This window comes from Chanos chanos, chromosome 1, assembly GCF_902362185.1.
Source record: "Chanos chanos chromosome 1, fChaCha1.1, whole genome shotgun sequence".
NCBI classification, from domain to species: Eukaryota; Metazoa; Chordata; class Actinopteri; order Gonorynchiformes; family Chanidae; genus Chanos; species Chanos chanos.
The window spans coordinates 122547-149710 of NC_044495.1; the positions used below are offsets into that span (position 1 = coordinate 122547).

The 27164-nt window shown below is 42.2% G+C and overlaps 1 protein-coding gene across 1 annotated transcript in view; it reads left to right on the forward strand.

Annotated features, from left to right (window-relative positions):
- Positions 1-27164, forward strand: part of dab2ipb (DAB2 interacting protein b) — a 132409-nt gene that overhangs the window by 41759 nt on the left and 63486 nt on the right. The window contains exon 2 of the mRNA XM_030773216.1: positions 17483-17601. Within this exon, the coding sequence (XP_030629076.1) occupies positions 17483-17601 (119 nt within the window). The remainder of the gene's footprint in view (positions 1-17482; positions 17602-27164) is intronic.

Genomic DNA, 27164 nt, shown 5'->3' on the forward strand with positions numbered 1-27164 from the left:
CCCTCCCTCCCTCTCAGCCTCCTCTCCCACGGAGAGCGTTTCCTCACAGGAAGCGTCTGGAAGCTCACACACAGCTGTGCTCTCCACTGCTTTCTTGGACACAGCAGTTAGAGCAAATTTTCCTGTGGATTCAGATTTGGAGACAATAACAAAATTCTGGATTTCAAACTATGAGAATTAGAGGAGTGTACAGAAGCGTTGGTTTTAGGAGTTTACTGCTGTACAGACGTGTGTGTGTGTGTGTGTGTGTGTTCAGATACGGTAGACTATGTCAGGTGTAAGCAGGAGAACATCAGGCAGACCAGGCTACTATTACAGACTGCTGGGTCGCACTCGTCTACAGAGACAACGCAGCCGGTCACGCAGCAGAACACGACCCACACACAACAAGGGTAACCATTTCTCTAACATGACCCTGAGCTCTGAGCATCTGCTGCCACTCTGTCAGTGAAACTCAGAGTGACTGCTGATTTCTCCATAAGTTTGACTTTCTCTGTCCATCTCTCTCCGTCTTACTAGACTTTCTTTTTGTGTTGCTGTATTACTTTTAATCTAGTATTTGGTCATTCTTTGCTCCAGTGATATGACTCAACTTTAATGAACTGCCTGAGTTACTTTATATGGGAAGAATTGTTGTGCTCTTTGGTTTAGCGGATTGTGTGTTATTTTGTGATGGATTTGTGTTTTATTGTGGAGACCTGTTTAGTGTTAGGATGGTAACACAGTCTCACTAACCAAACTGTAATTTCACACACCAAACATATGCTATCACATATAACACACGCTATCACATGCTATCACATATAACACGCACTGTCACATGCTATCACATATAACACACACTGTCACATGCTATCACATATAACACACGCTATCACATGCTATCACATATAACACACACTGTCACATGCTATCACATATAACACGCACTGTCACATGCTATCACATATATCACATGCTATCTCATATAACATACACTGTCACATGCCATCACATATAACACACGCTATCACATGCTATCACATATAACACGCACTGTCACATGCTATCACATATAACACACGCTATCACATGCTATCACATATAACACACACTGTCACATGCTATCACATATAACACACGCTATCACATGCTATCACATATAACACGCACTGTCACATGCTATCACATATAACACACGCTATCACATGCTATCACATATAACACGCACTGTCACATGCTATCTCATATAACACGCACTGTCACATGCTATCACATATAACACACGCTATCACATGCTATCACATGCTATCACATATAACACACACAGTCACATGCTATCACATGCTATCACATATAACACACACTCTCACATGCTATCACATATAACACACACTGCAGCTGATAAAGGATCAATTATTTAGCAATTATTTCACTCAGTATTAGGGATGTTTGTTCTTTTATCTGATCCCAGCAAGAGTGTGAGTAAGCAAATGAGTGAGTGAGTGTGTGTGTGTGTGAGGACAGAGAGAGAGCTACAGATAGAGACATCGCTGATTTGTGTTCATTATTGTCTTTCTCAGTCATTTTAATCAGAGTGGAGAAAACTAGTGTTTGTGGGACAAGTGTTTGTGCTCTGTGCCTGTGTTTGTGAGAGTAGTGTTTGTAAGAGTAGTGTTTGTGAGAGTAGTGTTTGTAAGACGAGTGTTTGTGAGAGTAGTGTTTGTGAGAGTAGTGTTTGTGAGAGTAGTGTTTGTAAGAGTAGTGTTTGTGAGATGAGTGTTTGTGAGAGTAGTGTTTGTGAGAGTAGTGTTTGTGAGAGTAGTGTTTGTGAGAGTAGTGTTTGTAAGAGTAGTGTTTGTGAGAGTAGTGTTTGTGAGATGAGTGTTTGTGAGAGTAGTGTTTGTGAGATGAGTGTTTGTGAGATGAGTGTTTGTGAGAGTAGTGTTTGTGAGATGAGTGGTTTTGAGAGTAGTGTTTGTGAGATGAGTGTTTGTGAGAGTAGTGTTTGTGAGAGTAGTGTTTGTGAGAGTAGTGTTTGTGAGATGAGTGTTTGTGAGAGTAGTGTTTGTGAGATGAGTGGTTTTGAGATGAGTGTTTGTGAGAGTAGTGTTTGTGAGAGTAGTGTTTGTGAGATGAGTGTTTGTGAGAGTAGTGTTTGTGAGAGTAGTGTTTGTGAGATGAGTGGTTTTGAGATGAGTGTTTGTGAGATGAGTGGTTTTGAGATGAGTGTTTGTGAGATGAGTGTTTGTGAGATGAGTGGTTTTGAGATGAGTGTTTGTGAGACGAGTGTTTGCCAGAGTAGTGTTTGTGCTCTGTCCCTGTGTTTGTGAGACAAGTGTTTGTGCACTGTGCCTGTGTCTGTGAGAGGAGTGGTTGTGACAGTAGTGTTGACGAGACCAGTGTCTGTGAGATGAGTGTTTGTGAGATGAGTGTTTGTGCTCTGTGCCTGTGTTTGTGAGACCAGTGTCTGTGGGACGACTGTTTGTTTGTTTATTTTGGATCACTGACACTGAGGTGTCCATTTGGAATGCCCAGGGAAGGAAAAAGAACAGTGTTCCACTGGAGCATGAGGATAAACTTATCATTGCCAGCTAAGTGTGTGTGTGTGTGTGTGTGTGTAATCCTTTGCACTAGTTTGACTTTAAGTGAAGTGTAATAGAGTCTCTGTTGGGCAGTGCAGTGTCCTATTTGAATACTCTGATAGGTAGTCACACTCTTTGGCAGGCAAAGGTCATAGTTTTATCAGTTTGTGTCAATCAAAGGGTTGGCTTTGGATTTGCATATTCAAATGAAATGACAAGTGTTGCACCAGCTTCCTTTGACCTCACCTGAATGAACTGTGTTGTAAAGTTGCAATCATGAAAACACACATGTGTGTCGCGTGTGTGCTTGTGTGCGCGCTTGTGTGTGTGTGTGTGTGTTGTGTGTGTGTGTGCATGTGTGTGTGTGTGTGTCTGTGTGTGCGTGTTGTGTGTGTGTGTGTATGCGTGTGTGTGTTGTGTGTGTGTGTGTGTATGTTGTGTTGTGTTGTGTGTGCGTGTGTGTGTGTCTGTGTGTGCCTGTTGCGTGTGTGTGCGTGTTGTGTGTGTGTGTGTGTGTATGTTGTGTGTGGTGTGTGTATGTGTGTGCTGTGTGTGTGCTGTGTGTGTGTGTGTGTGTGTTTGTGTGTGCTGTGTGTGTGTGTGTGTGTGTATGTGTGTGCGTGTTGTGTGTGTGTGTGTATGTTGTGTTGTGTTGTGTGTGTGCTGTGTGTGTGCTGTGTGTGTGCTGTGTGTGTGTGTGTGTCTGTGTGTGCGTGGTGTGTGTATGTGTGTGCGTGTTGTTTGTGCGTGTGTCTTCATCTACTATACTGCTCTGTCCTTACTCCGAGCCTCTCTGCTTGTGTGTGTGTGTGTGTATTGTGTGTGTGCGTGTTGTGTGTGTGTGTCTGTGTGTGCGTGTTGCGTGTGTGTGTGTGTGTGTGTGCGTGTTGTGTGTGTGTGTGTGTGTGTATTGTGTGTGCGCGTGTTGTGTGTGTCTGTGTGTGCGTGTTGCGTGTGCGTGTGTGTGTGTGCGTGTTGTGTGTGTGTGTGTGTGTGTATTGTGTGTGTGCGTGTTGTGTGTGTGTGTCTGTGTGTGCGTGTTGCGTGTGTGTGTGTGTGTATTGTGTGTGTGCGTGTTGTGTGTGTGTGTCTGTGTGTGCGTGTTGTGTGTGTGTGTCTGTGTGTGCGTGTTGCGTGTGTGTGTGTGTGTGTGCGTGTTGTGTGTGTGTGTCTGTGTGTGCGTGTTGCGTGTGTGTGTGTGTGTGTGTCTGACCCTCTCTGCTTAAACAGACTCTTTAACTCTCTTTGCCTGAGTCCCCGCCCCTCATCCCTGTTTTCTCACGGATCAGAAAACATGACATCACCCCTCTGCCAGCTGCAGAACGGACACATTTCCATCAGACACAGAGAGAGAGAGAGAGAGAGAGAGAGAGAGAGAGAGAGAGAGAGAGGGAGATGCATTGTCTGAGATTTGTTGTGATTGGCTGGGATGAGGTGACATGAGGGATAACACAACAAAACACAACAAAAGAAAACACACCACGTCACACACAGCACAACACGACACGACACGACACACAGAGTTATTCTATGCTATACACAAGTACAGCTTGAACATGCTGTGTGAGTGTTCTGTAGTGAATTCCAGATATTTCCGATTCAGTGTTAGTGAGACCGGAAATGGGACAGGACTTTGTCTGGGAAATGTGACGTGTCAGCTGACAGAGCTATGAGTAACGATGGTGAACACACACATGCACAATTTACACCAAATCATATCACTGGAACCTACCACCAGCTAAGCTCTGCAGTAAAGGGGACACTACAAAAGGCTCAGTACAAACCGTTTGGTAGTGTGCGTGTGCATGTGTACTGTGCATGTGCATGTGTGTGTATGTGCATGTGTACAAGCGCGTGTGTGTGTGTGTGTGTGTCTGTGTAAGCATGGTAGAAGGACCTCCTGATAAATCCCAGTAGTGAGAGGAACAGGGCATCACATGACCTATCAGTGACAACACAAAGTTAATTAATCTCTTTTAAAGGACGAAACCAGTGACGCGCACAGACATTCAGAGGGGCGGTCCCAGTCCTCCTCCCTCCTCCACACACACACACACACACACACACAGTCACACACACACACATACACACACACACATACAGCAGTGATGGTAAGATACTTCTCAGATTGTGGCAAAATGTGTAAATTAAGTCTAAATTACAAAAACAGTTCTGGGGGAGGGCCACAACCTTATTCCAGGATTATGAGCAATTATGAGTAATAATAATAACAATAATAATAATAATAATAATACTTTATTTGTATAGCACTTTTCATACAAAGAATGTAGCTCAAAGTGCTCTTACATATCAGCAGAAAGAAAATAACAATAATAATGATAATAATAAAACGTAATAAAATAACTAGAATGATAGTAAATAGACCACACAATAAAAAAGCAAGGATAAACCACATAATTCAAGGGACATAAAACAGGAGAGATTGTCAAAATTAATAAATAAAACAGTTTAGAGCAAAATAATTAAAAGAATAGATTAAATGAAATAAAAAAAGAACTAAAAAAATGAGGAATGGATAAAATGAATAAAAACCATTAAAACAAAAAAATCAAAAAACAAAAGAGAAAATTGCTAATAGTACACTAGACTAAAAAGGTATGTTTTTAGTTGCTGTTTAAAACTGTCCACTGAGCCTGCATCTCTAATACTTCTTGGTCGGGTGTTCCACAGTTTAGGTGCATGGTGGATAAAAGCAGCTTCCCCAATTTTATTTTTGGGGACTTTTGGAACGTTTAAAAGACCTGCCATAGAGGACCTAAGGGCTCGTGAAGGAACATAAAACGACAGAGAATCGGTAATGTAAGAGGGTGCTAAACCATTAAGAGCTTTGTATACAAGCAGAGGGACTTTAAAATCAATTCTAAAAGATACAGGGAGCCAGTGCAGTGCGACTAAAACAGGAGTAATATGCTCTCTCTTCTTTGTTTTTGTTAAAAGTCTAGCAGCAGAGTTCTGAATTAGCTGTAAACAATTGACTTCTTTGGAAGACCAATAAAAAGAGCATTACAGTAGTCCAGTCTACTTGAAATAAAAGCATGAATGAGCTTCTCAGCATCCTGTTGAGTTAGAAATGGGCGTACTCTGGCAATATTTCTCAGGTGGAAGAAGGCTGCTTTGGTTACCTTGCTTATGTGGGGTTTAAAACTTAAATCTGAGTCTAAAATTACACCCAGGCTTGTGACTTCCAGTTTGTTTTGATGGCCTAAGTGTCTTAGTCTGGTAGAAAGTGCGTCTCTTCTGGGTTTGGGGCCAACTAATAGTATTTCAGTCTTGTCTTCGTTTAACTTTAAAAAATTATTACTCATCCATTGAGTGATTGCTGACAGGCAGGTGGTCAAGGAGTATAATGCATTTATGTCATTTGGCTCAACGGAAATATATAGTTGTGTATCATCAGCATAGCTATGGAAGTTAACATTGTGTTCTCTGATGATCTTACCTAGTGGTAACATATATAACAAAAAAAGAAGGGGACCAAGACAGCTTCCTTGTGCAACACCAAAAGATATGTTATGTTTCTTTGATACACAATCTCCAAGACTAACATAAAATTGTCTCCCTGTAATGTATGTTCGGAACCAGTTAAGAGCACATTCAGAGAGACCAACCCAGTTTTCTAGACGATTGATTAAAACACTGCGGTCAGTCGTGTCAAATGCAGCACTCAAATCTAAGAGAATAAGCACTGAGACCTTGTTTGCAGCAACACCGATTCTAAGATCACTGACTATTTTTGTTATAGCAATCTCTGTACTGTGATTGAATCTAAAGCCTGACTGGAACTTCTCTAAAATATTGTTGTTATTTAAAAAGTGGTTTAGCTGATTAAAAACTACTTTTTCAAGTATTTTGCTCATGAGGGGTAAGTTGGAAATAGGCCTGTAATTATTTAGTACACTGTAGTCTAGGTTTGGTTTCTTCAATAACGGTTTCACAACCAGTTTTAAATGCATTGGGGAATAAACCAGTCTCAAGAGATGTGATAATTATTTTTAGAACAGCTATGGAGACACTATTAAAGACATTTTTTAAGAATTTAGTGGGGACAGGGTCAAGACAGCAAGTTAACGGTTTACTCTGTCTTACAATCTTACAGAGTTCTGCTTCAGTGATGCTACTAAAGTTCCTCATACTTGCTGGTTTATTACAGGGTAGATCATTAGGGTTACTGGAGTCCCTGACAATACCAGCTCTTATAGTTTTTATTTTGTTGTTAAAGAATTGTGCAAATTCTTCACATTTTGATGAAGAGGCTAAGCTAAGAATGTTTGAAGCTGGAGCAGGATTTAACAATTTATTGATAGTTTTGAACAGTACCTTAGAGTTGCTGTGATTCTCTGCAATGATCTTTGAAAAGTGGGTTCTTCTCTCGGTATGGATGACATTGTTATATGTGTAAATGCAGTCCTTCAGAATGCTATGATGGATCTCTAATGTCGTTTTTCTCCATGCCGTTCTGCTGTTCTACAGTCGGACAGTGTTATTTATCCATGACGATATTTTGTTACGTGATCACTTTTTCATTTTAACTGGTGCAATGCTGTCCAATGCGTTTCTTAAGTTGCTATTTAATGCATCAACCATTTCATTTAACGAACAGTGTGCATTACATATATCAAAAGAGCTTGCAAATTCAGAGAAAGTTCGTTCTGCGGAGGCATCTTAGCACCATTTTAGAATTATGAATTCTTTTTTGTTATGAGACATATTTAACAGAGCGTCAAAGAGTACACAGTAATGATCAGAGAGAGCAATGTCAGACACTAAAACATTACTGATGCTTATTCCATGTGATATTACCAAGTAAAGAATATTACCCTGTCGATGTGTAGCTTCGGTAACATGTTGTGTTAGTCCTAGGCTATCTAAGAGACTCATAAATTCCACAGCCTTCGAGTCAGAACTGTTATTAATGTGAATATTCATATCTCCAATGAGGATTAGTTGGTCATAACTAGTAAGAGCGATGGACATAAGCTCAAAGAATTCGGGAAGAAATACTGAGGAATGCTTAGGTGGTCTGTATAATGTTAAAATAATCATATCTGATTCAGGTTTGAGAACAACGGCCAGATATTCAAAAGATGAAAATTTACTTAAATCAATTTCAGTGCAACTGAACTGATTTGAGAAAATAACAGCTAAACCACCCCCTCTTTTGTCCTGCCTTACTGACTGAAAGAACTTATAGTCAGGAGGACAAGTTTCAACAAGAGTTGCAGCGCCATCATTCTTTAGCCAGGTTTCCACAAGAAACATAAAATGCAGATTCCTCTCAGAGATAAAATCATTGATTAAAAAACTCTTATTTGTGAGTGATCTTAGATTCAAAAGTGCCATGTTGATATTCAAGTCCAATTTCCTATGGACCAAGGGTTTTATTGGAACCAGCATTAAGCCTAGGCCTGTGTTTTCTATGCACAGTAGTAATAGATGGAATGAGAGATAAAGGCAAGGCATCTGTGCAGAGAGGTATTGGTATGGCAGAGTTAATAGGGAATATGTGCTTTGAGACAGTAGAAACAGTGTTCACCTGAGCCAAGAGCAAGGTACTAAATGCTGCATTAGAATTGGTAGCATTGAAATTTTGTGTTACACATGATATGAGTTCACAGCTGATTGGCATCGGACTCACCATGTGTCAATTGTTCAGAGCCTTGTGTGATTGAAGCGCAAGTTCGATATTATTGGCTAATAATCTTGTTCCGGCACGATTTAAATGCCGTCCATCCCGTGCAAACGATTCACGTCTTTTACAGAAGCTTGCGAAATTATCCGCAAATGGTATATTTAGTGCACTACAGTAGCCCTTTAGCCAGACGTGTAGCTGGCGAATGCGGCCGAAGTTCATGTCTCCAAAACAGACTGAGGGAACAGGACCAGAGACGATGCATTGTTTCCCGGAGTCAAGTAGTGTGGTTATAAGAGTTTTGAAATCTGCCTCCAGTTTTTCAGTCTGCTGGAGTTTGATGTCATTAGATCCAATATGGGTGATGACTGTAGATGCGGTCGGGTGATCCTTAACTATGGATGGGATGGATGAGTTGATGTGTGAGACAAGTGCTCCCGGATAGCAGAGGGTCTCGGCCGTTGGGAGGTTGAGGTGCCGCACCATAGAGGAGCCGATAACGAGAGTGGAGGGAGGGCCTGTGGTGGAGGTGCGGCGAGGCTTCTCTCGGGCGGTGGAGGTGCGGCGGTGATTCTCTCGGCCGATCTGCCTCGGTGGCGCGAACTTCGCCACTGGACGAGGTGGTGAGTGGCGTCGAGGAGAAGGCCTGTTCCTATCCCGACTCTCGGGTCGAGAGGTACCCAGAGAAGGAACAGCCATGTTGGTGGTTGTCGGTCTGGGCTTGCCATCTGGTCCGGTCACCGCGGCAGAGTTATCTTGCTCACTGAGTGCCGAAAACCCATTTTCTAGCCTCAGTTCCACTTGTGGTGGCAGCTGAAGCGTCTTCCCCATCGCCTGCGAAACTAGACGTTGGACCATGACGTTGTGGCGATCAGTGTTGAGCATGCCATGGTTTTTGGTTTGGCTCCAAGTCCGGTCCACGGGTTTTCGCCGGCATCAAACGACATTGTTCGCTGGTTTCAGCCGTAGTGGGAAGCCAGTGGGCGGATGTTTCCAAGCGTGAGGTTTCGGTGTTTTGGGGTGCTACATGGAGCGAGTCTAAAAATCTTTCATCCTCCCTGATGGAGTGAAGGTTGGTAATCCGGCTCTCAAATTCTAAAATCTTCTTACTCAGTGATAAACAGCGATCACACTGAGATACCGGAGGCATATTTTTAATGTAATAAGAGGAAGTTCAATGGATAGAATCCTTCTCGTTTGTGTGCCAATATTTTGCTTTATTTTCACCTAATTTTCCAGTGTAATCACGCAGCAGCTGCACACGAAACAGTCCAACAAACAAAATGGCTGACCAAAATGGCGTCCAAAAGAAAAAACAAACATTTGAAAGAGGGAGTGTTGCATTAACTGGCAAATTAACTGGCAATTCTGCACCTCAATGAAGGTTCCTTGTCCAAAACAAAATGTGCCTCTGAGGTATAGAAGTCCTGTGCACAGATCAAATGTTCCACAAAACCGACTGAACACTCATGTTTACATTTTTTGCAGATAAGTGATATTTAGCTCTCTTGAAGCTTACATTAACTGTTAACACAACTTTTGTTCCAAACGTAACTATTACCCAGCTAACTAGCTGGCTCGCACAAAAAAAAAATGACCAATTGCATATGATCCATAGACGTCAAACTAGTTAGCGAGCGATAGCTAGCTGGTTATGTATTTAGCCTGCAAAGCCAGTCAATGGCAATGTGCAGCCATTGCCGTCTCTGTTGCTCAATGCATTTTCTTCTGACTAGCTAGCTAACATATTCACGTTCGAAGGAGCCCGTGACTGCGTCAATGGGTCGCAAATCCAATGGCTACTGAGGGTACCAAGGACAGATAACTGTTTACACTGAACTAGATTCAAGATTCAAGAATTTATTTGTCACATGCATAACTGTACAAGTACAGGAACAGTGAAATGAAAAGCAACAACTCCAACTCCAAACGTAAAGCTGTTAGTGCAAACGTAAAGCTAAAATAAAATTAAATAAGAAGAAATATAGAAACTAAACCTATATACAGGCAAGTAACAGAGAAACAAATAGCAAGAAACAGAGAAATAAATAAAGCTGTATACAGAGAACTATCATTGTAGTGTAACAATATGAAGTGACAGTTTGCAGGTGTATCATCAGTATGAACATTTAGCATTAAAGTGTGCAGAATGTATAACAGTTTGTAATGGAAGGTGCTGCAAAGATGCAGTGTGCAAAATGGGTACAGGATGTGTGTTGAATATGTGTGTGATGTGTGTTAGGTGTGTATTGTGTGTTAGGTGTGTACTTGATGTGTGTGTGTTGTGTGTTGGGTGTGTGTTGAATGTGTGTGTGATGTGTGTTGGGTGTGTGTTGGATGTTTTTTGGATGTGTGTTTGATGTGTGTTGAATGTGTGTTGGGTGTGTGTTGAATGTGTGTTGGGTCGGTGTTACTTTTTATGTACTAAGTAGGCTATGTAAAGCATGTAAGCCATGGACTCCCTCCCAGCCAATCAGGAACTATCTTACTAATATATCGTCTATGATATATTATCTAATTTTATGATATATCATCTAATTATGATGAAACTCAGGCTTATGTAACACTGGTCCTGTGCGCTGATAGCTTTAACTAAAATATATGGTGATTTAAGTTGGTCTAACTCTAGCAATGACTTACTAGTGCTACTGATGGCTAATCCCAACTATCAAAACCCTTCAGAGGAGCACCTTGGCCAAAAGAGGGCAAACAGGCTGTTGCCCGGGCAACAATAGCATGAAGGTGTGCACACCCCTGGATGAAACAAACATGTTTCACATTTTTTCAATATATATATCACTGCAGATTAAAAGTGCTCATTCAAGGGAGGAGGAATGCTCCTCCATCAAGAAGAAAATCAAACATACACCCCTCAAATAAATTAACTTTAATGTTGAATGAGCCTTCGACTTAAAGCAACAAGCCAGGTAGTCTCCCCCATGGTGTGCCAAGTGGAACAGCAGGGGAAAACTTAAATCAAGTGCAGTCCAGATGTGACATGATTCAAGTTGCAGATAGAGAAAGCATCGGCACCCAGGACGTCCTGAAATGTAACACGGAAACACAATGGAACAGAACAAAGCAAAGCACAGACAGAATACACGCAAGGACGTAACACTACCTTCACTGGCAGGGCAGCCCGTTATCATCGAGAAGGCTCGCCGCCTCTACGCCAGAGGTACATCTAATAAACCTCAAATGGCTGCATTACAAAGACGGACAGATTATTCTTAGGGCACTGAGAGCAGCAGATCCATTCATGTACAGACAGGACAAAATCAACCTCTACCCTAACTGCAGTGCCAAGACCACAAGAAAGAAAAGGGCCTTCTCAGACGCCAAGAGACAACTTGTTTCGCTCTCAGACTGCAGCCCTTCCTACGGTTTCCAGTCATGCTAAAAGTAATCCACAGCGGCTGGCAGATGTTGCTTCAAACATCAATGGAGGTCAAAAAGGTTCTGCACACTATCCATCCTGCACCGATGAAGTAATGGACCTGGAGCGCACAACTTGAGTGATCAACAATCAGCCACAAGCAAGCGAGGGCTGTTCCACCATGGACGCTTTGTCCTCCCCAAACACCACTTGACAGTTAGGCTTCGATTTGGGTTACACGTACACTGGCTTCGCTTTACTCCTCATTACAGGGAAACTGGGGACTCCTATTGTGCAATAGACATGTAAAGACATTTCCTGCCCAGTGGTGAGAGCTGTGCTATTTTAGGTAAGACAGCTTATATGTTATGTCTTATTCAGTTTACACAATAATCAGTAGCTTTGTCAGTACCAAATTCTGTTACTTTAACACAGCCCTTAACAGATTTATCTCTAACTTGAACTTAGTTGATGCTTGGCGGGGCCGGATCAATGAAGCCAAAGTTGACACTTTTTACTCCCTCAGGCATAAGATACTCTCTCCAGTCGATTTTTATTTGTGCAATCTTACTGGATCTGATATTCAAAACAGACATACTGCCAAAACTGATCTCTGATCACTCCCCTATCCTATACAGTTTTAAACCATACATCATATGCTCTAAATTTTGAAACTGGTGCTTTAATGACTGCCCACTGTGCAACCCTGACTTTTTTGATCAACTGAAATCACAATTACAGGGATTTATTTTTCTGAGTAAGCCCCAGGTTCCCTGGTAGACTAATAAATGCTTTTTAAAAGGTATTTGGATTGCATTTCCCCCTAAACTGAAATCCATGAGTAAAAAAAAGCTCTTAGAGCTGGAATCTCAGATCGACACACTGGAGAGGCGACAATCTGAGCAGTTCTCAGAGGACAAAGAGCATGTGCGCTCTGCATTACATGGTGAATCCCTACAAAATAAAAGTCCCCAAGTTTGAACAGGATCCCACCAGAGCTATACTTGGCAATTTGGGACATTGTCTCACTCATTGGTCCACTCATTCTCAATTCTTTTGATTTTGCTATTAAAACTGGTTCATTTCACAAGGATCAGAGGAAAGCTATTTCTTTACTACTGAAAAAATAAGGATCCTTTAGACTGTTTAAGCTTTTGACCTATCTCATTGATCTGTAGTGATGTTAAGATGTTTCCTAAAGTTTTGGTCTCGAGAATAGAACCTCTTGTGTCTAAACTAGTCCATGTTGAGCAGACAGGCTTTATCAAAGGGTCAGGGTTAACCTCTTGTGTGTGCATCTGTGTGTGCACGTGCGCGTGTGTGCGTCTGTGTTTGTGTGTGTGTGTGCGCGCATATGCATGTGTGCGCGTCTGCGTGTGTGCGTGCACGTCTGTGTGTGTGTGTGCATATGCGCGTCTGTGTGTGTGTGTGTGTGTGCAGGATTATAACTCATGTATGACTGCTTTGCTCTGCTACAGCAGAATTAGAAAACTGTTGGTCACACGGGCAATAGAATGAGGAAGTTTTCTACTAATTACAGAGACACACACAACACTACCCAGGATCAGACATCTGTTCTAAGTGTGATCTTTAACGTGGCCCAAGTGAGTGGCTTGTTTAGCACAATGTTAATAATAAATAGGACTCCAGAGTGAAAGTCATGACTGCAGTAATGCCAGATGAATAGGAATGACTGGTCTACTGTTAGCCTGCCACTAACTGATGTGTTATCCTCTGACTCACTGTTGTAGCTGTCTCTGCTAGAGCATGTAGCTGCGTCCTGGAATCTCCTGTTCTACTGTGTGATTTCCTGAATGAGAACACTGGGAGGACCAGCTTCCCTCCCTGGAGCGAAAGCTGCCCAGCAGCAGTGCAGGAAGTGTGTTGTCTGACCCTGCGCTGTCTGTGTGTATGTGTGTGTGAGTGTGTGTGAGTGTGTGAGTGTGTGAGTGTGTGTGTATTTTCATATTGATGAGAGATGGTAAATACGAAATGGAATTTAATCACTGACTATCACCTGTCAATCAGATGTTGTCAGTAATGTAAAAGGTAAAACAGAGACATATTTTCTAAACTAAAGAAAGAACACACTGTCAGCACCTGCACTTGGACTGTCACTCTGTGGCCTCCTGCTGGTCACTCTGTGTTTTTGTTTTACCATGTGCTTTTGTTTGTTTTGGTTTTCCCTGTCACTCCGACCCCGCCCCTCACTTGTGTTTCTACTTCCTGTCTTTGTCCGTTTCCCGCCTTCTGAGTTCACCTGTTTCTCATTTTTGTTTGGATTACTCTGTCTATTTATACCTTCCTCTGCTTGTCTCTGGTTTGTCAGATTGTCCCAGTATCTTGACTGAGTCTGTCTAGACTGAAAGCCTGTTTTTGGTTTCCTGCCAGTTGCCTGTTAGAATCCAGCCTGTTTTGAAATTGTCATTTTGCCTGCCTTTTAGTTAGTCTGCCTGAGTTTTGTTCTACAGCCATTTTGTGTGCTGTTTTTGTGTTCCTGTTTTTTCCCTGGAGAGTCTGGAGACTTTTTGTGTTGAGAGATCTTTTCTTTATTAAAACATCGAACTGAAACTGCTTTTGGGTCCGATTCTCCGTTCCGAACCTGACACACACAGAGAAATCGAAAGAATGATTAAATAGTGCAATCAGGCACTGTATATTTGGTTCAGATAGATAAGCTTAGATACACACACTTAACTCTGTCTGTGTGCATGTGTGACGATGTAATCCTTTATAGAGATTCTAAGCTCTGATTTGCTTCACCCACACATTTATACATTTATAACATCACAACACAGATATGTGTATATGTCTGAGTGAGATTTATAACACCACAGCACAGATATGTGTATATGTCTGAGTGAGATTTATAACACCACAGCACAGATATGTGTATATGTCTGAGTGAGATTTATAACACCACAGCACAGATATGTTTATATGTCTGAGTGAGTGAGTGTGTGTGTGTTCTATAGGTAACACATGTAACATTGACTTATAATCTGAACTGATCTACTTTGTAGTACAAGGTATATTGAAGGTTGACACTGACACTGAAACTCTGACACTGACACACTTACATACTGACACTGAGACAGACACTGACGCACTGACACACTGACACTTAAACAGACACTGACACAATGACACACTGACACTGAGACAGACACTGACGCACTGACACACTGACACTTAAACAGACACTGACACAATGACACACTGACACTTAAACAGACGCTGACACACTGACACTGAGACAGACACTGACACAATGACACACTGACACTTAAACAGACACTGACACAATGACACACTGACACTTAAACAGACGCTGACACACTGACACTGAGACAGACACTGACGCACTGACACACTGACACTTAAACAGACACTGACACAATGACACACTGACACTTAAACAGACGCTGACACACTGACACTTAAACAGACACTGACACAATGGCACACTGACACTTAAACAGACACTGACACACTAACACTGAGACAGACACTGACACCACTGACACAATGACACACTGACACTTAAACAGACACTGACACAATGACACACTGACACTTAAACAGGCACTGACACACTGACACAATGACACACTGACACTGAGACAGACACTGACACAATGACACACTGACACTTAAACAGACACTGACACAATGACACACTGACACTGAGACAGACACTGACACAATGACACACTAACACTGAGACAGACACTTACACAATGACACACTGACACTTAAACAGACACTGACACAATGACACACTAACACTGAGACAGACACTTACACAATGACACACTGACACTGAGACAGACACTTACACAATGACACACTGACACTTAAACAGACACTGACACAATGACACACTGACACTTAAACAGGCACTGACACAATGACACACTGACACTGAGACAGACACTGACACAATGACACACTGACACTTAAACAGACACTGACACAATGACACACTGACACTGAGACAGACACTGACACAATGACACAGAGACAGACACTGACACAATGACACACTGACATTGAGACAGACACTGACACAATGACACATTGACACTTACACTGACACACACACTGACACACTGAAACACTGGCACTGACACACTGAAAGACTGAAATACTGACACAAGCTGACACTAACACAGATACTGACACACAGACACATGAACATACTGACATTGAACACAGGGCTGCTAATTCATGAATACTTGCTGACTGCATTATTTCAGTGTGAATTTCTCAAACGTATACCAAATTGATGCTGAAGTGTGTGTGTGTGTGTGTGTGTGTGTGTGAGGGAGAGAGAGACACACAGAAAGACAGTGTGGTTTCTGCATATGGCCAGTGTTTTTGAAGAGGGTGGTAAGAGATTTATGTTTGTGGCTGTGGCTTGTATGTCTGCCTGGACTGGAATGTGTAATCACTGTGTTATGATTAGAGCTATGGTCTCATTACTCATTATAATTTTCAATTGGCAGGTTTCATGTTCATGAGCACATGAGAACACAGACACACATGCGCACACACACACACATGCACACACACACACACACACACACACACACACACACACAGGGATAACATGCCAGAATCTGTTTTTCATATTGCCATTAAGTGTATGTCTCAGAGAGCGGATTGTGGATATATGTGCATGGTGTGTGTTTTTGTGTGTGTGCAGTGATTGTGTATGTGGTGAGTGTGTGTGCAGTGATCGTGTATGTGGTGAGTGTGTGTGCAGTGATCGTGTATGTGGTGAGTGTGTGTGCAGTGATCGTGTGTGTGGAGAGTGTGTGTGCAGTGATCGTGTGTGTGGTGAGTGTGTGTGCAGTGATCGTGTGTGTGGTGAGTGTGTGTGCAGTGATCGTGTGTGTGGTGAGTGTGTGTGCAGTGATCGTGTGTGTGGAGAGTGTGTGTGCAGTGATCGTGTGTGTGGAGAGTGTGTGTGCAGTGATCGTGTGTGTGGAGAGTGTGTGTGCAGTGATCGTGTGTGTGGAGAGTGTGTGTGCAGTGATCGTGTGTGTGGAGAGTGTGTGTGCAGTGATCGTGTGTGTGGAGAGTGTGTGTGCAGTGATCGTGTGTGTGGAGAGTGTGTGTGCAGTGATCGTGTGTGTGGAGAGTGTGTGTGCAGTGATCGTGTGTGTGGAGAGTGTGTGTGCAGTGATCGTGTGTGTGGAGAGTGTGTGTGCAGTGATCGTGTGTGTGGAGAGTGTGTGTGCAGTGATTGTGTGTGTGGTGAGTGTGTGTGCAGTGATTGTGTGTGTGGTGAGTGTGTGTGTGGTGAGTGTGTGTGCAGTGATCGTGTGTGTGGAGAGTGTGTGTGCAGTGATCGTGTGTGTGGAGAGTGTGTGTGCAGTGATCGTGTGTGTGGTGAGTGTGTGTGCAGTGATCGTGTGTGTGGTGAGTGTGTGTGTGGTGAGTGTGTGTGCAGTGATCGTGTGTGTGGAGAGTGTGTGTGCAGTGATCGTGTGTGTGGAGAGTGTGTGTGCAGTGATCGTGTGTGTGGTGAGTGTGTGTGCAGTGATTGTGTGTGTGGTGAGTGTGTGTGCAGTGATCGTGTGTGTGGTGAGTGTGTGTGCAGTGATTGTGTGTGTGGTGAGTGTGTGTGCAGTGATCGTGTGTGTGGAGAGTGTGTGTGCAGTGATCGTGTGTGTGGTGAGTGTGTGTGCAGTGATTGTGTGTGTGGTGAGTGTGTGTGCAGTGATCGTGTATGTGGTGAGTGTGTGTGCAGTGTGAAAGGTGGTGTTAATGAGCCTTTTCTGTTGTTACTCTTATTGTCCTTCACTGAATGTGTATATACATATTTAACATCATCTTTTTTTCTCTCTTCCCCCCCCCCCCCTCTCTCTCTCTCTCTCTCTCTAGACTCTCCACCCGACCGAGTGGGTAGGAGACGAAGCATATCTGGCTCCGCCCCCGATAGATCTCCACCTATCATGGAGCCTACAGCAGCTGCCACTCCCCTCAAAGTCATCGTTAGTACAGTGAGTGTTTTTGTACAGATGCTCTACAGCTGGCGACATATCACAGCTTCTATACACACAATATACACACGCAATATACACACACAAAAGCCAAAATATATACACACAATATACACACACAAAGGCAAAATGCACACACACAATATACACACACAAAGCCAAAATATATACACACAATATACACACACAAAGACAAAATGTATACACACAATATACACACACAAAGGCAAAATGTATACACACACAATATACACACACAAAGACAAAATATATACACACAATATACACACACAAAGGCAAAATGTATACACACACAATATACACACACAAAAACAAAATATATACACACAATATACACACACAAAGACAAAATATATACACACACAATATACACACACAAAGAGAAAATATATACACACAATATACACGCACAAAGACAAAATGTATACACACAATATACACACACTAAGACAAAATGTATACACACAATATACACACACAAAGACAAAATGTATACACACAATATACACACACAAAGGCAAAATGCACACACACAATATACACACACAAAGACAAAATATATACACACAATATACACACGCAAAGACAAAATGTATACACACAATATACACACACAAAGACAAAATGCTTATACACATACACACACACACACACACACACACACACACACACACACACACACATATATATATATGTATATATATATATATATATATATATATAATAGTATTCTAATACAATCATCAACACTAGACTATCAACAGTTGTTTTCCGTTTTCAATAACAGTTGAAAAAAAAAAAAACGTTTCTAGATAGATTAGTTTGATTAGTTAATCACTTTTGTTGTAACTATAGACATTTAAGCAGTAATACTCAAAATAGAAAAATGTATGATTATGTGATGGGTCCAGTGAATAAATAGATTAAATATATTTATACATATTTAGTAAATAAATAATGAAAATGAGACAAAGGACAGAGAAAGAGAAGGAGTCTTTTGTTTGATGAAGCTAACTGATTGTATTTGAAAAACCAACTAATTATATTTGATGAAGCTAACTGATTATATTTGATGGAGCTCAGTGATTTTATTTGATGGAGATCAGTGACTTTTATTTGATGGCGCTAACTGATTATATCTGATGGAGCTAACTGGTTTTATTTGATGAAGCTAACTGTTTTTATTTGATGGAGCTAACTGATTGTATTTTATATTTGATGGCACTAACTGATTATCCTGACTGATTGAGTCTATTGGCCACTATCAGTCAGGAAGGCTGATGACAAAACCAAAACATATTCTACTTTTCCAAAATGTTTTCACGAGCATTCTTAAGCAGATTTCAGTTCAAATATAGGTGAATGTTGTGAGGAAAGCCTTGGGGAATAGTGTAATGACATCAGAGCCTGACTCTCACACAGTACAGTTCCCTCCCAACCGTAGATAAACTAAGTTACTTATCAGTAATGAACCACTGAACCATTCATTGGACAGTATATATCAGGCAGTGATGTGCTTCCATCTGTCACAGATGAGTGAATTATTATCACATTGTCCTCTAGTGGCTGTCACTGGTACTGCATTACTCTCAAGCTGTTCCCTGACTATTGGTCGGCTATGCTGTGACAGCCCTGACAGCTGTTTACGCTACGTTACACTGTGTTACATTGGCCTACATTACATTGAAGTATGCATTACATCACATGACATTGCATCACTGCACCCGTCTGTCCACTCTCTTGCGGTGGTGCTTTACTTCTGTACAATATAGTGGATTTTCAAAAGCTGCGTCTGATGATGAGCTGAATAGACATAGAGATCCCTGTGTTTGCCTTGCATACATGCCTCTCTTAATTATCAGGGACTTCAAATGATTTACTATATCACCCTCTGATTAATGAGATATGCAGGGCCAAGGAGAAAAATACAGATCATTCATTCATCAATTTAACTTATCTTAATATTAATCTCCAAATGGCACAAAGGACCCGAATAATCACAGCATACCACCATATGTGTCTCTCTCTGTTTGTCTGTCCATCTTTTTCTCTGTCTGTTTCTCTGTCTGTCTGTCTGTCTGTTTCTCTATCTGTCCATGTTTCTCTCTGTCTGTTTCTCTGTCTATTTCTCTATCTGTCCATGTTTCTTTCTGTCTATTTCTCTATCTGTATGTCTGTTTCTCTGTCTGTATGTCTGTATGTCTGTCTGTTTCTCTGTCTGTATGTCTGCCTGTTTCTCTATCTGTCCATGTTTCTTTTATTTGTGGTTGCTTCCCCTTGACTTGTTCCTGCTATTTCTCCTTCAAAAAGATTTGATAAACCCATAATATGTGTGTGTGTGTGTGTGTGTGTGTGTATGAGAGAGTGCGTGTGTGTATATGTAAAGGGCGGGCCAAGAGAAAGGCACAGAGACAGGAGTGGCAGTGCAGAATTTTGCCGTTTATTGGAGGAAGCATCAGTTCATTGTGGAAAAAAAGGAAAATCCATTCAACTTTGGAAACCAAAAGTGAAGCAAAACAGTGAAAAACAAGATAATTCTATACAACTAAACAAAGTCTGCTCTGGCCTCTGTTGATAGATGTCTAAAACTAGCAGAAACAATTTCATCATTTTTAGCAAAAATAAATATCCAGTGCTCTGGGGGGTATTTCAGAAAGCGGGTTTAGTGAAAACTCTGAGTTAGTTAACTCAGAACAAGTAGTAAACCTCCTAATAGCGGAGTCCTATGGCTTCATTCTCCCAGCAAAACAAAGCCATAGGGCTCTTCTATTAGGAGGTTTACTACTTGTTCTGAGTTAACTAACTCAGAGTTTTCACTAAACCCGCTTTCTGGAATACCTCCCTGGTACACTTGGACAACGGACAGCAACAACAGACACAGCGACCAAGAACAGGGACAACAGACACAGCGACAACAGACACAGCGACCAAGAACAGGGACAACAGACACAGCGACAACAGACACAGCGACCAAGAACAGGGACAACAGACACAGCGACAACAGACACAGCGACCAAGAACAGGGACAACGGACAGCAACAACAGACACAGCGACCAAGAACAGGGACAACAGACACAGCGACCAAGAACAGGGACAACAGACACAGCGACCAAGAACAGGGACAACGGACAGCGACCAAGAACAGGGACAACAGACACAGTGACCAAGAACAGGGACAACAGACACAGCGACAGTGTGAGTGTGTGTGACGCTCCTGGAGGGCGTCTGGCACCCGACTAAAAAGTCGTTTCTGTACTGTCGGCCATTTTTCCACTATATTTGGGTCCCAACGCGGGGCCCCAGCCCTGAAAACAAAATGAGGACCTTGTGGGCCTTAATAGTGATTTGCATCAGTTTCAGTTTGATTTCGCTTCAACACAGTTAGCTGAAAATCTTGTTGCAAAAGGCAATAGCCAGCTCATATTGCCAACAACTGAAGTTCCTGCTTTGGATTTCTCTCATTGATATGGAGCTTTGTGGGGATTCGGAACTGGCCCTACCTAGTGTTCGCCGGAAGGATACTTTTTCTAAAGGTGCGACAAAAAACTGGGAATTCTTACATGCAGCTGTACAAAGCTTGCAAGTTACCCAGCAGGAGCTCAAAACAAACGTGAAGGATGCTTTGGAACATGTTCCACAACACATATCAGACATTCTGGATAAACATGTTCCACAACACATACCAGACATTCTGGATTAACAACAAAAGGAGTGAAGGACCACTATGGATTCTCACATCACCTGCAAAGTCAACTTACCGCCACCTTCAACTGGTGCTTGAAACACCTCCAGACTGTACTACTGCAGAACACAAAGGCAGTCATGCAGCCGTTTTTCTCAACTTTGCAGCAAGTACAGTCTGAGGTTGCAGCATGTACGAAATTAATGGATTGATTTAACACTGATTTCCCTTCACTAATATAACAAATGCTTCAGTCAGTCTCTTGTAGTCATGCTTGCACCCAGACCAGGGCTGCCGCTACGTACATGTGCATCACGCGCTGTGCGTAGGGCACCAAAAAATTAACGTGCAAACGTAAACTAACAAACTACATTAGTTGCACTAGAAATGCACAGATCGGAAGTCTGCTGAATACATGTAAAAGATTATTTGAGACTCATCGCTTGGAAACCCAATAGCCAAAAGCAAATCGAGAGACTAAATTCTAAAGTCCGCAAAAACAGCCAGCGTGCACAGAAAGTTTCTGAGTTAAATATACCCAGCTCCTGTGGACAAATCTAGAAATAATAGCAATTAAGTACGCTTTTGTACTCTATTCATTAACACACAACGTTAGTATCTTTCTATGAAATTTAATGGATTAACCATCAGAGAAATATTTGTATTATCCATTTAGTTTTGTGTGCAGAGAGCTTTATGATTTGTCTCTGATGTGATTTGCCATAGCATTAGAGGGGATTTTCAATCCAAACCTGACAACAGACACACAATTTAAAAATATTTTTGTTTATTTTGATGGAGTAATAACCAGTAATCTATAATCTGGAGTAATCTATACTTAGCTCTATAGTGTAGAATGCAGAATGGCACTGTTAGAGACGGGTGGGGTGTCAATCGTCAAAACATTACCCCCTGGGCTGAGTTTGAAATCCATTTTCTTTCTACTTTCCTCTCAGAGGACTACGATAATGAGCTGGCTGAAAGAGTTCGGACCAGAGTCCCAGCAGAGACAGAGTCTGTCCGGGACTTTGCTTTCAGCTACCGTGCACTGTGCAAGAGGTGGAAACCTGGGATCACAGAATCCGAAACTGTCAAACTCATCCTAAAAAACATCACTCCTCGTCTGGCCAGTCAGCTTCGGAGTAGAGTTAAAGATGTGGAGGAACTTGTCAGACTGGGCTAGGGTTAGGGTTAGGGTCAGGGTTAGGGTCAGGGTTAGGGTCTCAGCTAGAGAAAGACTGGGTACATCATCAACTGCTGACTCAAATTAGCACTGCCTCTGGTATTCCTTCTGGTCATCCTTGTACTACCATCAGATCCACACAGACAATAGAAAAGCCATCTGTGCTGTGCTGGAGGTGCAAAGGCCAGCATTCTCCTGGATCCTGTCCTTCATATTCATCCTCACAGGGACCTGTGAAAGGGAAGAGAGGAGCACAGGGATACGAGCATAAAGCTCCGGATAAAAAGGGGGGAGTGAATGCTGCCATAAAGCCGGAGACCTCAGAACCCCCTCTTGTGACAAAAACAAAAGAGACACCATCTCTCTCTACATGCCTTACACCAATACCTCGTCAGCTTCTGGTCCCTGTGTCTGTCTGCCAGTGGACAGGAAGAGCGACTGTGGATACTGGAGCAACATATACACTAATGCAGGAGCCCCTCTGGAAAAAAAATAGCATGCCCACAGGAGAAGTTGAGACCCTGAGTTGAAGGACTTTTGTATTTGGCCAGCGAAGAAGCGACCAATCCACTGGGTTGGGTAGATCTAAACATTTAGCTCCACAGCATGGCCATCTCCCTCATGCCTGGCCTTTGCTGTTGTCCTAGGATTAGATTTTATGCGCTTCAGTGGGCTTAAACTCTGTATTACAGATCAGACTTACTACCCGTCTTCAGCTTTTTCTTCTCCTCATCCTTTCCAGCATGGTATGGCAGATGTATCTTGCAGGAGTCTTCAAAAACAGTCTCAAGTTGACAGTAAAGGACAGGGGAAAGTAAGGAAGACATGCTGCCTTTTGTCACACACCTCTGCTTTACTGACAGCTGCTCCTCCTTTCGCTTTGGCCACAGTGGAACCCAATGCTTCTTTTTACGTACAAAGAGCAATTGAGAATGCCATGGTTGAAGAGGACTTGAAAGGCTGTTTTCAAACAATGCTGGAGGCCAATGAGGACGTTTGCACACTAACTCCTGGGAGATCTTCTTTCTTAAAGCATATTCTATATACTCAATATAGCATTCCAATTAAACAACATCCCTACCAACTTTCACCTTTCAAACAGGCCATTGTTCCTGAACAACTCGGTGACATGCTGGCTCAAGGTATTGTCAAACCCTCTAATTCTGCTTGGTCTTCTCCTGTCGTGCTAATACTGAAGAAAGATGGAGGACATCGATTCTGTGTGGATTACAGACGTTTAAATGCTATCACAGAAAATGATGCATACACCTTCCCTACCATCCAGGAGATCCTTGATTCATTAGCAGAAGCCACTATCTTTACTACCCTGGATCTTAATAGTGGCTACTGGCAGGTTGCCATGGATCCTCTTAGTAAACCAATGACTGCGTTTGTCACTCAGTGTCAAACGCAGTGTCACACTGTCCCTTCAGTGTCATGCTGTTTAGTTTGAAAAATGCACCTGCCACATTCTGATGGCTTTATGGAGATGGTTTTGGTGGAGTTGCAGGGTCAGATATGTCTTGTTTATCTTGATGACATCATTGTTTATTCCAGCTTTGCACAACACCTCAGTGACTTGCAGCAAGTCTTTGTAAAGCTGAAAATGGCTGGGCTCACCCTGAATCTTAAAAAGTGCAGTTTCTGTCAGACCACCATTAAGTTTTTGGGGCACGTTGTCACCTCCCAGGGTATCCAACCGGATCCGGATAAGATTGCTGCCATAATGACCTTCCCCACACCAACTTCTCTTAAAGAGGTGCAGTGCTTTCTAGGCATGGCAGGGTGGTATCACCGCTTCATACCGGGCTTCTCCAAGGTAGCAGAACCTCTCAATGCCCTAAAAAGTAAGGGAACAAGGCGGCAGAAACTCTCAATGCCCTAAAAAGTAAGGGAACAAGGTTTCCTTGGAATGATGTGTGCCAACATGCTTTCATTACCCTGAAAAATTTCCTGACTCCACCAGTTCTGGGTCAACCAAACTTTCCACTGCACTTTGTAGTGAAACAGGCTAAAACTCAACACTGTTCCAGATTCTTTGTCCCACACTTCTGTATCCGCTCAGTATTCTCCAAGTTGTAGTGGGCTTCTTCTCCTGCCAAACTCCATGGTAAAATGGGTAAACCCGATCTGGATGATGTTCAAGTGTGGACGTCTCAGCAAAGTGATCCTGGTATTATGGAATTTCACCAGAGCCTGTCAGAGGATGGAGAGACAAGTAAGTTCTGTGACAAATTTGGTGTCTTGGAGGACAAAGTTTATCTGAGGACAGTTGAAACTGACCCTCACAGCGTTCCTTACAGATTATATGTACCCTCTGGAGGGCACATATAATCTGTACATACAGTCCTTACCAATGAAGTCATCCAAGCCTATCGACATCTTAGGGAAGCCATATTCTGGCCTGGAACGTGCAAACTAGTGAAGACGTTTATACAGGCATTCACATTTGCCAACAGTATATAACGGATGTTGGAAAATTCCAACAGATCATGGTTCCTCAACCTAACTGTTATGCTTGGCATTCATTTAACTTGGAGGGAAATGTCTAAGCTCACCACTGCGTACCACCCTTATATTAATTACACTGAATGGGTGAACCGCACTCTGAAAGCTGAGATTGCCTCGTACATAGGTGGACAACATAACAAATGGGATAAATATCTGCCAGAGTTTCGTTTTGATTTTAATTCCTGTACAGGAATCACTTGGTGTCTCACCTGCTGAAGCTCATCATGGGAGGCGTCTAATTGGACCCATTGACAGAATTCTGCAAGTCGCCAGTCCTCCTCCAGAGTCTCCTGCGTATGACGTAGTGCATCAACAGAAAAACATGATGAAATTGATCGAAGATAATGGAGCCAAGGCTAGAATCTGTCAGCAATGCAACTATAATAAAACTAGGATGGATGTCACTTACAAACCTCAGGACAGAGTATGGATCTGTAACCATCCTCAGTCTAAGGCCTCAGAATAGTTCACAGCCAAACTGGCTCCTCGTTGGATTGGACCATACTGAGTTGTGAGAAAACTTGGACCAGTCAATTACACTGTTCCTCATGAGAAGACTGGAGAAGATCCCTGAACAATTCATGTGGTTGATCTCAAGTCTTGTTATCCAACTGCTATAGCTCTGGATATATAACAAAACCAACGATTAAGGCAAATCTTCTTAGATGAATCTTCAGATGAGGATTTTCTGGGTTTCCCTTAACTGAGCTTATGTCTTCCTACTGTGTGTGTTTTTTGTTTTTTTGGGGGGGGGGTTTCCCCACGGGGGGAAGAGTGTGGTGTATGACATGGAGCCATCACTATGGCCCCGCAAATTAACTTTAATGGTAACTTTCATAGTATGCGCTTATTAACTTTAATAGTAACTTTAATAGTATGTGCTTATTCATTTTAATGGTAACTTTAATAGTATGTGCTTATTAACTTTAATGGTAACTTTAATAGTATGCATTTATTAACTTTAATAGTAACTTTAATAGTATGCACAAAAGTACTTGCCTTACTATTTTCTATGCACTTCCCTTTTCTAACTATCACTTTTCTATCGCTTTCCCTTTATTATATCTTTGATAAATTTTCCATCTCAAAACTGTTTTGTTTCTCTAATTACTTAATTGCCGGAAAGTCATTGGTTACCTGTGATTTACTTGGGTAGGCCTTGCTGCCTGCTAAGGTGAGGGGAGCTTGAGCCAGTGTTTTTGCTGTGTGTTCCCTGCTGTCAACGAGGCGTATGCTCTCCATTTTCTTAAATTAGTGTGGCAGTGTTGTACGTTTAGGCTCTCAGCATTAGGTAACCTGCTTCCTAACTAAAGCGATTATCTTCCTGGAACTGCGTTTATGGGACCTCCGTTTGGATTATTGCTCTCTACTCTCCCGCATGTTTGATACTTTCCCTCCTGTTTGACACTCTGCTTACGTGGTTGGCAACTATTTCATGCGTTGCTGTTGGAACTTGTTGGAGTGGATACAGTGGATGTCATTACAGTGGATATCTTCACGAAATAGACCAGCCCAACCTTTAACGAGTGAAATAGACCGACCTTTAACGAGTGAAATAGATCAGCCTTTAATGAGTGAAATAGACCAGCCTTTAACGAGTGAAACAGACCGACCTTTAACAAGTGAAATAGACCAGCCTTTAACAAGTGAAACAGACCAGCCTTTAACGAGTGAAATAGACCAGCCTTTAACGAGTGAAACAGACCAGCCTTTAACAAGTGAAACAGACCAGCCTTTAACGAGTGAAATAGACCAGCCTTTAACGAGTGAAACAGACCAGCCTTTAACGAGTGAAACAGACCAGCCTTTAACGAGTGAAACAAACCAGCCTTTAACGAGTGAAACAAACCAGCCTTTAACGAGTGAAATAGACCAGCCTTTAACGAGTGAAACAGACCAGCCTTTAACAAGTGAAATACACCAGCCTTTAACAAGTGAAACAGACCAGCCTTTAACAAGTGAAACAGACCAGCCTTTAACGAGTGAAATAGACCAGCCTTTAACGAGTGAAAAAAAGACCAGCCTTTAACGAGTGAAATAAACCAGCCTTTAACAAGTGAAATAGACCAGCCTTTAACAAGTGAAACAGACCAGCCTTTAACGAGTGAAATAGACCAGCCTTTAACGAGTGAAACAGACCAGCCTTTAACAAGTGAAATAGACCA